The following is a 15,584-nucleotide window of genomic DNA, read 5'->3' on the forward strand; positions in this document are numbered from 1 at the left end:
AGGCATACTTATGACACGGAAACCCACATTATTGTTTACGCTGCAGTAACTGCCACTAAATCAACTTATCCGTCATTTCGTATATGCTGTCTGCAACAAACAGACCATCATATCTGACATGATTTGCTTTTTATTAAAAGAAGCCCCTTAGCCTTCAATTAAGGTCAACGCAAGTCGAGCGCCAGAACTGCCATGAAGAAAAAGCATTTTGGCTCTTTTCAGGGCTGCTCTCCTGAATCGTTCGTCCGTCTGCCCCATTAACTGAAAGACACAGTTCATTTCACCCTGCTGGAGTGAAAAACACCCTCCGAACAAAACGCAGATTTTGGATCTAAAGCAGCTAGGCCTGTAAATGATGCAGCTGCCTGGTCTGCCAGAGAGCACTGTTTATTCTGACATCAGTGGATCTTTGTCTGTTGGAACACGGAGGGCTGTGGAGCTCCTCGTAAAACAGACCGATACAACCATACGGCTCAAGCCATGCGTGTGCAGACAGCGGAGAAGGGACTTTTATAGGTTCCCTCCTAACTCCACTGACCTTTTGAAGAGATCAGCCGTAATCGCTGGAACTACTAAAACAAAGTTTGGAAATTGAAATAATTGGTTATTTTCATTGTTTTCATCATATCTGTGTTCTTACACCATAGCTGAATGTAATGGTTAGGGGATCCACAAGAGGTATGCAAATAATTACAATCTTAAAAGTGTTCACCTGGGACACCTTGACCATATAACCACATTAGTTCCTAAGTCTCCAATAGAAGTTTCTGCAATTTTCCCTGCAGTTTACTAAACACTCGATCACTTCCTCTCACAAAAAATGGACCACGTCTTGGCATGCGTTCCCAAAGCATACTGAACATGGAGACTATAGACCTTACAGCACATGTCCTAGAGGAGCTTGTTACCAAAACCATTCACTCCAAACGTAATTAAGTGCAGGCCTCAACTGTTTCCCCCAAAAGCCCACCTATAGGATTAGTTGAAAGACAGCCGTTCCAACACACTAGGTCAAATTGGGACATAAATCTAGCCAGCATATAAGCATTTCAACAGCACAAGCAAACCTACCACCAAAGAAAATACTGGTTATAATAAGTCATTACCCAAACACGTATGCTGGTGTGGTAGACTTTATGAAATGGTATTTCTCCAGCTTTCCCCTATAGGAGATTTATGAAGGTGTTTCCTCCCTCTGATGATGGACGGTTGAAGGGATTTCGAATCATGCTAATGGTATACATATTGTAAAGAACGGGAATCATGCTAATGGTATACAAACTGTAAAGAATGGGAATCATGCTAATGGTATACGTACTGTAATAACAGGAATCATGCTAATGGTATACGTACTGTAATAACAGGAATCATGCTAATGGTATACATACTGTAATAACAGGAATCATGCTAATGGTATACATACTGTAAAGAGCGGGAATCATACTAATGGTATACATACTGTAAAGAACAGGAATTATGCTAATGGTATACGTACTGTAAAGAACAGGAATCATGCTAATGGTATACAAACTGTAAAGAATGGGAATCATGCTAATGGTATACGTACCGTAATAACAGGAATCATGCTAATGGTATACGTACTGTAATAACAGGAATCATGCTAATGGTATACATACTGTAATAACAGGAATCATGCTAATGGTATACATACTGTAATAACAGGAATCATGCTAATGGTATACAAACTGTAAAGAACGGGAATCATGCTAATGGTATACATACTGTAAAGAACAGGAATTATGCTAATGGTATACGTACTGTAAAGAATGGGAATCATGCTAATATAATACATACTGTAAAGAACAGGAATCATGCTAATGGTATACGTACTGTAAAGAACAGGAATCATGCTAATGGTATACTGTACATACTGTAAAGAACAGGACTAATGCTAATGGTATACATACTGTAAAGAACAGGAATCATGCTAATGGTATACATACTGTAAAGAACAGGAATCATGCTAATGGTATACATACTGTAAAGAACAGGAATCATGCTAATGGTATACATACTGTAAAGAACAGGAATCATGCTAATGGTATACATACTGTAAAGAACAGGAATTATGCTAATTGAATATATACTGTAAAGAACAGGAATTGTGCTAATGGTATTCATACTGTAAAGAACAGGAGGGCCCGCACACTGCTTGTGCTCCCAATTCACCACTTTATTGACTACCTATCAATCCAAAAAGGATCTCCTTCAGGTACAATACAGTACACACCTAGTAATAGAGGGCTTAGGCTTCATTCACTTCCAACACTACCAATCTCTGATGGACATAAATAGGGAGGCACTCCTTATTTACAAGCGCTTGTGGCCCAAACACCAGTGTTTTATAGGGGTGAGGACTAAGGGTCAGTGATAACAAGCACCGGTTTGTTGGGAGATAATTATTTTCTGTCACCCCACATAAATCACTGTTCTCCGTGAATGAGAATAGAGTGTTAATCAGGTTTGCATGGCCAGCCTCAGAGGGGCTCCTGGTGGAGAGGGGGACCGACTGGGCAGGGTCACAGCACCAGGGGACGGGGGGAGAGAGGCATGGGCCCTCCCTGGGGTCATAATGCTTCTGGTCAAGTCACCACTTAGGGACAGAGCGCACTTGTTGAAATGACTGTTTTCCAGCTCACGTTACATCATCATGAGTAATGACCGTAACACAACACCATGTAACTACTCCGTCAGTGGTCTGACCAATGTCATAACAACTCGGGGTAGACAACTTAACACAACTTTTAGCTAGCTTTTCCATCCAAACATGTTTACACAGCGCACACTCAGGGTTTGGTAGGTTACTTTCTAAGTGTAATCTGTTAGTTACAAGTTACTTGTCCAAAATTGTAATCAGGAACGTAACTTTTGGATTACCCAAACTCAGTAACGTAATCTGATTATATTCCCTTACTTTTAGATTACTTTCCCCTTAAAATGTATTAGAAGAAGACAAAAATGTATGTTACCAATTGAACGACATCTGTTGAAGGATAAGTCAATGTTAAGGTTTATGTAGCTGGCCATATTTGAATGTTAAAGTTTACTTTATGGGTTGGTTATGTAGGCTTCTTCTAACCCATCGCTTTCTACTACATATAATAGTACGATTAAATGATATCTTTACATTAAAAACCAAAGTCTATCAGAATTCCAGACATTTTTAAAACCCCTTGATCTTCAAGAATAGGATTTATGGAAGTATAGATTAGCCAAATTGTTTTACCTGAGCATGACCCCAAAACTAAGGACATACAGTATTAGCCAGCCCTACTCTATTGTTTATGATTTTGTTGTCATGGAGGACTGATTGGGCTCATTAATTCGATAATTTATAAGTCCAAAAATAGATTTAGCAACTACAGATGGCCCCCTTAAGTCTATCAAAAGTGTGCAAGTTTGAGCATGTGTGCATTAGGCCTATGGATTTTTTTTTTACCAGCATGAATTAGATTGAGCAGTAAAAGCCCCACTTTTATTCCAGAAGCTTGGATCCTCACTGTGCAGCTGTTGCAAGAGCACATTTTTCACTGGCTGTCCACTGGTTTCAAAAACAATGATTGATAGGCAGCTTAACCTTCTTGAAGCTAACCATTATTGAGTTGAAATACACATTTAGATTTGTGAACAGCCATCCACAACAACCACAATCCGTAAAGCGAAAATAGCTAAATGAGAGAGCAGCAGTGTGATTCACATCATGTCATGCGCTATGTAGATATCAATAATAAGTGATATCCGTATCGCCGTAGACTACACCACTGCTGTCATCCTTACCTCCAAGCGTTTATTCAAGTTGGATAATCTTTGGATGCCGACAGCAGTCGCACCATTGGAAGACAGCTTGGACTGTAGCCTACAAAAGCCTATTCCTGCTCTTTTCCCGTGATCCATCAAACACATTAATGTTAGTGTTTCTTTATAGTGGTCTCTGACTTGTGGTCAGACTCGCTCAGGTGGAACAAACTTAAACTGTTTTCAATGCTGATTTGAATGTCATTAACAGAGAAGTGTCAACTTTTTTTCCCCCGCAAACACCCTTTCTGAATTTAAAAGTAATCCTCAAAGTAATCATCTAGTTTTTCAAAAGTATCGGTAATCTGATTACAATATTTTTGCTCCTATTGTAACGGATAACAGTTACCGTTTTTGTGTAATGTGTTACTCCCTCAACCCTGCTCACAATATGAGCTGAAACATTGAAACCATATTAAAACAGTGAAAATGTGTCCGACACAGTCCAGTCTCATGGCTAAAGCTCTATTTCTGAGGGGCAGAGCACAATGGCACTAGAAGCCCAGGAAGTTAACACCACCCAGACAATACAGCCACAGCATTCAGCACCTTTGATGTAGCTGCTCTGAAAACAGATGTCGTTCTGAACACAAAACAGAACCCTACGCAATCTGGCCCCTTGCCCAAATCGTACTTATTGTTGTGTCTACTTAAGCCATTAAACGGGTTCCACTCCAACGGTGATAGAATCGAGTGTGGCATTGTAAATGCTCCCCAGGAAATGACATGGAGGCCCCGGCACTCTTTCTGTGGACCTGTGCTGTGGGCAGAGAAGAGGCGGGTTTTGAAAGTCCAGATGTATCCTTCCATTATTGTGACGAGAGCATAAAACAGGCTAGGCTTAAGGCAGATCTCTGACACACTAGCTAATGGCAAAATAGCCACACTGATGTTGATGGAACATCTGCTGTTGTATTTCAAAAGACATTGTGTCAGTGTGTATGGATTGAGGTATAATGAATCTTATGCCAACCTGAAAATTTTTCATGTAACTTTTTTATTTGTACAAGTTAGTCTCATCGAGATAAACATATATTTTGCACATAGTGTACAGCATTTGCTGGCTGTATTGTAGATCGAATGATTGGCTTGTTCACTCTCCTCCATAGACTGTGAGTACGCTAGTGGTGGGAGCGGCTAACGTCACAGGGATCTACTCCTGCGCAGCCCAGAACAAACTTGGCACCCGTACACTGAGAACCCCCTTCTATGTGGACGGTAAGTGTGCCAATTTAACATTACACAACGTGGGGAGTTGGTTGAAAGAACAGCATAAGGAAAAATTACAAGCAGATACGCTTGAGTGGTTTTTATTTTTACGGGCCAGGCATACAGTATAACATATAACATACATGAAGTCTCGCTTCCAGTGACTACACGTACGCACTGTAATGAATTGCGAGGCAAGCGAAAGAATGCACAGATTGTACTGTGCAATAAAGAGTGCAGATGGAGGCATTAATTGAAACCATCTTCCTCCGGAGCAGGCAGGCTTCAGGATCGAACGGAAGAGGCAAACATGTCCTGGGCCATATGGTACAGTCTAATACTGCGAGTTTAAAAACAGCTCTGAGCGTACACTGGAGTGCCCGCGGGTCATTTCTCTTCTTCTCGGAGCCTGCCGCTGCATGAATAATTTTTTATATGCATCTGAACAGTTCCAAATGTTCATGAAATGAAAATTCCATCTAGTCCAGTTATATAATGATAGGAGAAATCAGCTGTCAGGGCACGCAAGCAGTCATTACCGCGGGAAAAAATGTGAAACCGTAGAAGTTTTGAAGTTGAAAACTGATTGATGATAGATTGTAATTGGGAATGGTGGTGACACTATGTTTGGGGACACGGCTGATGATGCCAAACTCCGAGTTTCCGGATGAGAATAAAATCAGTCTCTGGAGGAAGTGCTGCAATGTGCCACCATTCCAGAGGTGGAGATCGAGAGCACTGGAATGCTGCAGAATTGTAATAACAGCTGTCGTCTCTTATGGAACACAGAATGCTTTCCAGTGTTCTGAATAAACAAACTCAGTCTGGCTCCCCGGAGGCCCGGCCCCGGCCTGATTCCTATTGCACTGCTGTAGGCCGAACATCAGCGCTGCTCACCGCACACCGCCAACGTGCTTCCAATTAACAGTGATGAAACAGGAAATAACTGCAAATTCCTGGTGTGGTGATGCGCAGCTTGATGTTTCGGAGATGTTCTTTCCCAGAATAGGACAGCGTCAGTGTCTATCTTGCTGAGAGGAGAGGTTTACAGGCAGTAACAAATATGCTCTTGTATCCCACTTACATACTGTACAATAATCTAACCTGTGCTTATGCATGGTAGTTTTACTAGGCACCCAAATGGGGTGTCCTCCCCCACACAAAAAAAATGCTCTAACACTCCTAATGAATTTATGTGTTTTTCCCCTCTCCCCCGCCAGATCACCCTCAGCACCTGGCCATTGAGCCCCAGACTGCCATCGAGGGTGACGACGTCACTCTGACCTGCAGGGGGACCCGGTACCTGTACACAGACCTGCAGTGGAAGGACCCTCAGAACTCCACCATCACCAACAACGTCACGGCCCTGCAGTTCAGCCCCTACTCTATCTCTCTCTCCCTAAGCCTGCACAATGTGTCCAGGAATCACACAGCAGGCTACCAGTGCTGGGCGCACAAGATCCACAACAAGAGAGCTATAGTCAAGACTGTGCTGACTGTGCATGGTGAGGAAGTGACAGAGAGAACATTGCCTGCTGGGTGTTCAATGAGGTCTCTAACAGAACAGTAATTGCACGTTATATGGGTATTACCAAACTCAAAGAATAATATGTTTGTGTAACATCGTATTTAAAAGTGTCTGCTCCTGGATATAAACCCGCTCGTGATTATGAAACCCAGTAGAGAGATGAGTTTGTCTGAGGGAAATCTTGAAAAGAAGAGCGATCGAATTCAGATATGCTTTTGTGATTGAAACAGAGAGGAAGAGGCCGTGGCTGAGACAGAACCTGACCAATCAAGATGTAAACAGCAGCAGCACTCTGACTATGGCCTGCTACGCCATGGGTGTGCCGCCACCCTACATCACCTGGTACAAAGACAACCTACCAGTACAGGAGGGTCCAGGTAAGAAATGACTCGGGATTTAGGGGCCCTGGGTTTTCCCTGGTTGGGTCACATGATCAAGAAAATCTCCTGGGCCTCCTCGTTGTTGAATTGCTCAACCATGTTAGTCATTTTCTCCATAAAATCTGAGCTGTTGACTTTGTGCTGTTGTTCCAGGTATTACCCTGAGGGAGGATGGGGTGCTGACGATCAAGAGAGTGAAGAAAGACGATGAGGGCTTGTACGAGTGTCTGGCCAGCAACGGTGAGGGGAGTGTGAAAGCCAGTGCTGTGGTCACTGTCGTGGGTGAGTCACTACTTTATTTCCATCATAATGAGCTTGACGAGAACCCATGTCATCCTGATAACGATATCCAATGAATCTAACTGCAGTACATTAACCACGTCAGATTCCAATCAGCCCTGAGTTTAACCAGCACAGCCACAGCCAGAACACTTCCTTACTGCATGACCAATCACAGTCACAGGAAACCTTTTGGCCATACTGGGCCATGTTTTCTTGTCAACAGTACAAATGGCTCTGGCCAGACTTCAGTATGAGAACTCTCTCTAGAGAGGGAGGCTGCCAAGAGGCTACCAAGTATGTCCAGTGAATTACTCCACTGGCTTTTATGACTGGGGCTCATGGAGCTCTAAACGAGGTCCCCACCCATGGGACATGACCTGCAAGGAGTGTGTTAAGAGGTCCCACTCTCAATGACTGTGGGCACAGCAAGGGAAGAAGTCTTCTCGTTAAATAACCATGGGACTGGAAACATGATGACACAGACTGAGGGGGGGGGGCAAGGTCATGCGACGGTATTCTGACGACTAGCCCTGGCACCAGACATGAATTCCTGTTCCCCCAAAAATGTCCCATTTTCCTCAAAGTCCAACCCCGGTGTCAGCATCATCCGTTAGAGCATGTCCAAAATTAGACAGTTTGCTTCATGCATTGCCAAACCTTTATTTAGGCATTACTCTAAACAAAACTATTTCACAAAATTCCTAAACATTAAGGAAGACAGTTTTGAGATGGCTGACTGTGAATGTTGACATGGATAGTTAAGAAAATTAGGGATACGCAGTGGAATGTGTTTCCACTTGTAGTGTGAACACAACATGGCGGAAATGAGTTAATCTAGCAAAAAATGAATAACTGAGAGAAATGCCAGAGTGGACTTTCAAAAAATCAACATTGCAGTGGTGTAATTCACTTCCTTGGATTCACTTAGAGAAATGTACTTTCAAGTACTGGATAAGTAGACCAGTGCCATGTCTTACTCTAATATGTTAAACAAACAAAACCGTTCCTCTATTGTGTACATCCCCATTTATATTTGTTCTCAGTTATCAATTCTTATACATTTTTCAAGAATCATCGAAATCACATAATTCCTCGGTGAACAACAGTTGACTAATTGTTCCTGTGGTCTCCTTCCAGGTGATGAGGGGAAGCCCAACATTGAGGTGATCGTCCTGGTGTGTACAGGAGCTGCTGCCACCTTCCTCTGGCTCATGCTCATCCTCTTCATCCGCAAGCTGAGGAAGGTAACAAGAGATCTCCCTGCAATCACAGCTAGTTCTGTGCTCTCTATCTCACTCTTCTTTACTGTGAAGACATTTGAGAGTGGTAACTGTTTGCATACTGCACTGGGGACTTGACTCACCATTCATTTTTTTTTTACTTAGTTTATTAAACCATAGCATCATGCCATTTAACAATGTGTAACATGCTCTTCTCAAGACATATTCAAACAACCACACTACAATGTTGAGGTTTTTGTTTGTGAGCTTCAGAAGTGGAGTGCAGTCTCACTATACAGATTTTGTCAACTGCGATCACTGACTCATGTCTCTTGCAAAATGCAGTTCAATTGGGTGGGATAATTTTAGCTTGACGTTTACGATTTCCACATTTCCTGGCATTGGAAAAGTGCTGAGATCGTGTTTGTGTGTATGACAAGAAAGTAGAGAACATGCATCAACAGTCCAAAGGCAATAGAAATAGGCACATTACAACGACAGTCATGGTATGGCAAAGTCATGGTATGGCAATGGCACGGTCATGGTATGGCAATGGCACGGTCATGGTAGAGCAATGGCACGGTCATGGTAGAACAATGGCACGGTCATGGTAGAGCAATGGCACGGTCATTGTAGAACAATGGCACGGTCATGGTAGAACAATGGCACGGTCATGGTAGAGCAATGGCACGGTCATTGTAGAACAATGGCACGGTCATGGTAGAGCAATGGCACGGTCATGGTAGAACAATGGCACGGTCATGGTAGAACAATGGCACGGTCATGGTAGAACAATGGCACGGTCATGGTAGAACAATGGCACGGTCATGGTAGAGCAATGGCACGGTCATGGTAGAACAATGGCACGGTCATGGTAGAACACTGGCACGGTCATGGTAGAACACTGGCACGGTCATGGTAGAACAATGGCACGGTCATGGTAGAACAATGGCACGGTCATGGTAGAACACTGGCACGGTCATGGTAGAACACTGGCACGGTCATGGTAGAACACTGGCACGGTCATGGTAGTACAATGGCACGGTCATGGTAGAACACTGGCATGGTCATGGTAGAACACTGGCACGGTCATGGTAGAACAATGGCACGGTCATGGTAGAACAATGGCACGGTCATGGTAGAACACTTGCTCTTGTCCTTAACTTACTTAACATGAAAAAGTTTATTTTCCACAAATCCTGTTTGATTTCACATACCTACTGTACACAAGCTCCATCACCATTTTCTTCTCCCTCTCATCTCCCTTCCAGTCTGTGGACTATAAAATGGGTCCATCCATCATCATCGACCCAGACGAGTTTCCTCTGGATGAGCAGTGTGAACTCCTGCAGTATGACAGCAGCAAGTGGGAGTTTCCCCGAGACCGCCTCAGACTGGGTGAGTAACTTACTACACCACACAGCACTGGTACGGTCTACGAAGTCCCTCACCATGACGACGCTGTAACTCAAAAGGTCAATACGCACCACAAAGGGGCAACTACTGTAAGTGAATTTATTTGTTCACCATATACTTCACATCAACAGGTTAATGTCATTTTTGACACATCGACAGGTGTCACCCCCCTGTGAAGAGGGTTAAGCTTCGTTACTCATCAGTGACGCTACGCTGTCACACAGTCTTAACATTATATATCCCCTGAAGGAACGCTTCACGGGTCCAGTCGTCAGAACCTCAGCAGGTTGTTTTAGCCCTTTCCTGCAGTCAATGACCAAAAGTGCCCTCTTTTGCCCTAATGGGTGGAATGTCCGGTCTTTCTATGTCAAACAGTTTTGTTATATTTTTGTTTATTTAATATTGTATTGAAACTCTAAATGTAATACAACTCTTTCTTTCAACTCTATATCTGACATGGTACAGGTGTCTGCTTTTTTGTAAGCCCATAACCATGTGTGTGAGGTGTATACTTTTATTTTAAAGTTGATTTGTTTCAAAGTAGACCAAGAATCACTCTGTGTGCCCCTGATTTAACCCACTGCAGTAAAAGGTTAATTACAGGACCATATCGCCCCTGACAGGGAACCCAATCTGATTTACTTAACCCACTGGTCTCTCTCTCTCTTGCTCTCTTTCTCTCTTCTCTCTCTCTCTCAGGCAAAACTCTGGGCCATGGAGCCTTCGGGAAAGTGGTGGAGGCTTCTGCTTTTGGGATCGACAAGCTCTCGACCTGCAAGACTGTGGCTGTCAAAATGCTGAAAGGTATAGGGTAGAGGCGTTATTATCAAGACTTTGATCTGAAAACGTAATGCACGCTCATTAACAGCACTCGCGAGTCACTTTGGTTGGGAAACCAGGCTGAAAAGTCATGCAGGTTGTTTCCAGATAACTTCCTTTTGATCCCACCTGGTGGAGATGATACTGATGAAGGTACTCCTCTCCCAATGCACGTGGTCAGCTCCTACGGTAGAAACACAACAGCCGTCGTTCTGAATGTAACAGATGTAAAACAGCCATCTGTCATTTCAGCAGGTTATTTGGTTTCTCGTGCCTGATATGAATTCAAGAACTGTGATGGCACACGTGTGTAGCCAGTTGTAGGCGTGTGATGGCTGCTTCTAACAGACTGTTTGGTCTGAGAGAGACTAAGGCCTTGGTGTCCCTGGTGAGGATGACATTCTGCAGATGTGACAGGAATCAGGAAAGCATTCCACTTGGGTCCAAAATGTAAACGTGGACGGTACAAATGATGCATCTACAAAATATATGCACGTTAATCCTTATTAAGGTTTATAGACCTGATGTTTTTTAGATACACAAACAATTGAGATCAATGACCCCCCCCCCCCCCTTCCCCACGCAAGATTTATGGTCACCATAACTTACAGACACATTTCGCAATCTTTCTAAATCTGGCAGAACATATTTATTCCATCAAAATGGAAACAGCGAAAAGCGGAAGAAGAGAGACTCCAGAAGCAAGAGAGACTGTCCAAGGGATTTGGCCTACTGATCTTAGCAGAGTAAACATTTCAGCCCAACATTACTGGCTGTATCCCCTTAGGGTTGAAGTGGTCAAACTAACTTCCCTCCTGGCTCTGTTGGGGTGGCCAACTCCAACTCTGTAGAGTAATGGGACAGTGATGGTGTTTTGTGATAGATCTAGCTACATGATAAACCAGGCCATTTGTTAGATATTTCCATCAGTGTCACGGCATGAATCATCCCCTTCCATTAATCACAGAGGAGCCAAGCTCGCCGGGCTGGCTGTTGCTCCCTGCTCTGCTCCAGGAACCCCAGGTCAAACGTAGTGAAAAGCAGCTCACTTCCCTAAACTGACCCTTCCTACGGGTGGTTTGAGACTCAGCGTCAGTCAGCTCCAGCTTCCAGAGCATGCTGGGACCACTGTGATGAGCCAACAATAAGACAGAGCAGAAGTACAGACCCAAAACTCAGCTCAACTCTCTATGTTCTCCATTCATTATTTAAATCCAAGTCATTGATTTATGATTAAAATCGACCAAAATCTCTGTCAGAGTAAACCACGTCCAGGGAGTCAGTGATGGATAAGAGCAGGAATATTTCGCACTATTTTGTTCAATCGATGTTTTCCTTTTGTTTATCAGTTAGAGACGATATTGTTTACTAACATTGCTAACTCCAACCACCTGTGGCCAGATGAGCTTTTCAGATATAATGAAAGAGAGAGACATTATACAGGCTCATCGGACGCATTAGGCTGCCACCCACCTTTGACTAGTTGCTATTCCACGGTCTTTGAGATCAGCGTAGAGTAGAGGTTGATTTATGGTTGACCGTTAATCTTTGGCGTCGATGGCACCCCAAAAAGGACCAGTCCCTTTGATGGTGTTTATTTGGTTAAGAATAACCCTCCCTCTGACCTCATAGCATGCCTGACCCAGATATCCGCCTCCTTATATGATGCGTAGACTGGATAAACAACTTAGGAAAACAACAGCATTATCTGTTCTGTGATCTTAAAAAAAAAAATGTGAACCTGTATTTAACTAGGCAAGTCAATTAAGAACAAATTCTTATTTACAATGACGGCCTACCTCAGCCAAACCCGGACGACGCTGGGCCAATTGTGCGCCGCCCTTTGGGACTCCCAATCACAGCCGGATGTGATACAGCCTAGAATCGAACCAGGGACTGTAGTGACGCCTCTTGCACTGCGATGCAGTGCCTGTGACCGCTGTGCCACTCGGGAGCCCTGTTCACAGTCAACAGTTATATCCGTGCGTGCTCCAGGGTTTATTTTGACGGAATGTATGGCTGTGCTTTGGGTTGTATGCGAGAATCTGTTTGAATGTGAGAGAAGGCTGATGTTTATGTTTGAAGTTATATATATTCCCATGTTGACTTCATTCCTTTCCTGACATTATCATTATCTTTATCTCAAATGAAACATTTCCTGCCTATCTTAAATCTCCTCCACATATGTCAAATCTGTTCTTTATTAAATATACTGTTTGGTTACCAGACGTCCATGAACGTACATCAGTTGGAGTCATCTTAAACAAAGCGAAATAACTTCAATGAAAATGTCATTTAAAGTCAAAATACATCCACACTTTTGAGGGGTTGTAATGAAACAGTATCCCCGCAATAGGAAATGTATATTTAACCAGCATCCCTCTAAATGGCCTGTGTGTTTTCCGTTGTAACAGGAGGAGCTACGACAAATGAGCGCAAGGCTCTGATGTCCGAGCTGAAGATCCTGATCCACATTGGTCATCATCTGAACGTGGTCAACCTGCTGGGAGCCTGCACCAAGCCTGGAGGTGAGCGAGACAGAGGACAGGGTTAACTCTATGGTTAAACTTAGCCACAGTGTATGACTTGTGAAGTAAAGGTATAAATTGCTGGCATCTCAGAGAAAATCCATCATGATTCCAACACACTCTTGTCACTGTTTCTGAATCATTACTCGTTAGTCAGTTTCGTTGAATTCTGTGCTTCTTTCTTCTCAGGTCCATTGATGATGATAGTGGAGTACTGCAAATATGGAAACTTGTCAAACTACTTGAGAAGCAAGAGGGCGGATTTCATCGTCTATAAGGTGAATCAGCATCTTCACGGACTGAAGCTTTCAGAAATGCTGTTTTCTCATTAAATCCTATTCAAAAGCCTTCATCATTTAGTCTATTTCTCAACCTGATAAGAAAACCCCAGATTGTCAGCAGAGCCGCTTTCTAAAGTGACTCAAGCTTAGCGTCTTGTATCTGTTGTGTGTCTCGTCAGAGCCAGGACGGTAAGTTGGTGACGTCGGGTTCGGGCTGTGACCTCAGCGAGCTCATCAAGCGGCGCCTGGAGAGCGTGGCAAGCACCGGAAGCTCGGCCAGCTCCGGCTTTGTGGAAGATAAGAGCTACTGCGACTCAGAGGAAGAGGAGGAAGGTAAAACTACACGAGCCAACAGTGTCTTCCTTACCTCCATCCCGCCCTCCCCCGGATTGTTTTCTTCCTGGGCCTGATGGGACATTTCCTCCTCCTGTTCATAATTACAATCGATAGGTCAGAACCACAGGCTGGCACCCGCTGTGACTGGATGAGAAGGAGGAGTGGAGGAAAAGGCCTCTGACATAAGTGTTTGTCTGGTCCTGGCGTGTCGGACATTTTGTTTTGTGATGTGTTATTTCTGGTGTGATTAAATGTTTACTCAGGTGGGCTGATGGAAGGAGTCCACTGGGTTCCTCCACAAACCCCCTCCTGCTGTCACACTGCACCGATATCACACGTCTCACCCCACATCTAAAATAACACCAGGCATCCTCTCCTGTCTTTAAATGATGTTTTTAGTAAGACAGAGACTGTAGGTGGACGAATGAACCGTACTGTACGTGACAAAGGGGGTTTCGATGATGGCATGTTGCAGGTTTCTTTGTATGGGAGGCTTACATTAACAATATGGAGTTGATGATCCTGCATGTATACATTTGTATTGTGCATAATTCATGTGTTACACCATACTAAATTGTGTTTATGAAAATGGTTTGTAGTCATTACCACTTTGTGTTTTGTTTTACCCTCAGAGCCAGAGGATCTGTACAAGAGAGTATTGACAATGGAAGATTTGATTTGCTACAGTTTCCAAGTTGCAAAAGGCATGGAGTTCCTGGCTTCACGCAAGGTATGCACTTCCTCTAGGCAAATTACTGCATCAAAATCAATGTTTCCAAAAGGCAGTCTGATGAGACACAAGTTGCTGTTTTTAAATCAGCTAATACCAGTTTATAAAGCTTTATTCTGTCCAGTTGACTTTAATAAAATGCTGTTGTATTTCGATTGCCGGGGAAGTCGTTTTGTTGACCTTATTTCATTCATAGTAAGCTCTGTTCGCTGTGAGTCTATTGGCATATTGGCTATAATCAGTCTAAAGCTCATTCACATTTAAAACTCAGTCACAAGCTCTGGGAGAGCAGTTTAGACTCATTAGTGAACCCATTGTTGTAACTATCCCCATTAGAAAGAAGGGCTTAACCTGGATATGAAACACTTCACATCAGAATATCACTGATGACTGTTCCATATGGTTGTCTTAGCTGACATGCACAGGGCCATGAGTGTTTCCTGTAAGGTCACATGGTCAGGAAATAGTCCTGGCTCTAGCCATGCATTATCCCATTAGGCTGAATCTTAACTTGAGATATCTCCACAGAACTCAAACGTTCATGTAACGTCATGCATTGATGTCAGTCCTAATCCAAATGGATGTCTTGTCTTCTTTTCGTTAGTGTATTCATCGTGACCTGGCTGCAAGAAACATCTTACTGTCGGAGAATAATGTTGTGAAGATTTGCGATTTTGGACTGGCCAGAGACATCTACAAAGACCCAGACTACGTTCGCAAAGGGGATGTTAGTAGCTACATACTGTACTTCTATTAATCTGACATAATAAGTACATTATATATGTGATGAAATGTGCCATTGACTTGACGATTACCGCCTGGTTGTGTGAGAGAAACCAGAGACTGTAACTTGACTACCATCATTCAAAAATGACTTGGCAAAAACTATAGCGCCTTCAGAAAGTATTCATACCCCTTGACTTATTCCACATTTTGTTACAGCCTGAATTCAAAATGGATTCAGTTGTTTTTTTCTCTCACCCATCTACACACAATATCCCATAATGACGAAGTGGAAACATGTTTTTAGATATGTTTG

At 43.2% G+C, this 15,584-nt stretch overlaps 1 protein-coding gene across 1 annotated transcript in view; it reads left to right on the plus strand.

Moving 5' to 3' along the window:
* Positions 1–15,584, plus strand: part of LOC139366241 (vascular endothelial growth factor receptor kdr-like) — a 77,870-nt gene that overhangs the window by 36,235 nt on the left and 26,051 nt on the right. The window contains exons 12-23 of the mRNA XM_071103507.1: positions 4,926–5,034; positions 6,246–6,530; positions 6,784–6,930; positions 7,087–7,215; positions 8,353–8,459; positions 9,707–9,833; positions 10,551–10,655; positions 13,085–13,198; positions 13,388–13,476; positions 13,659–13,812; positions 14,448–14,545; positions 15,150–15,272. Of these exons, the coding sequence (XP_070959608.1) occupies positions 4,926–5,034; positions 6,246–6,530; positions 6,784–6,930; positions 7,087–7,215; positions 8,353–8,459; positions 9,707–9,833; positions 10,551–10,655; positions 13,085–13,198; positions 13,388–13,476; positions 13,659–13,812; positions 14,448–14,545; positions 15,150–15,272 (1,587 nt within the window). The remainder of the gene's footprint in view (positions 1–4,925; positions 5,035–6,245; positions 6,531–6,783; positions 6,931–7,086; positions 7,216–8,352; positions 8,460–9,706; positions 9,834–10,550; positions 10,656–13,084; positions 13,199–13,387; positions 13,477–13,658; positions 13,813–14,447; positions 14,546–15,149; positions 15,273–15,584) is intronic.

Source organism: Oncorhynchus clarkii, chromosome 14, assembly GCF_045791955.1.
Source record: "Oncorhynchus clarkii lewisi isolate Uvic-CL-2024 chromosome 14, UVic_Ocla_1.0, whole genome shotgun sequence".
Lineage (NCBI taxonomy): Eukaryota > Metazoa > Chordata > Actinopteri > Salmoniformes > Salmonidae > Oncorhynchus > Oncorhynchus clarkii.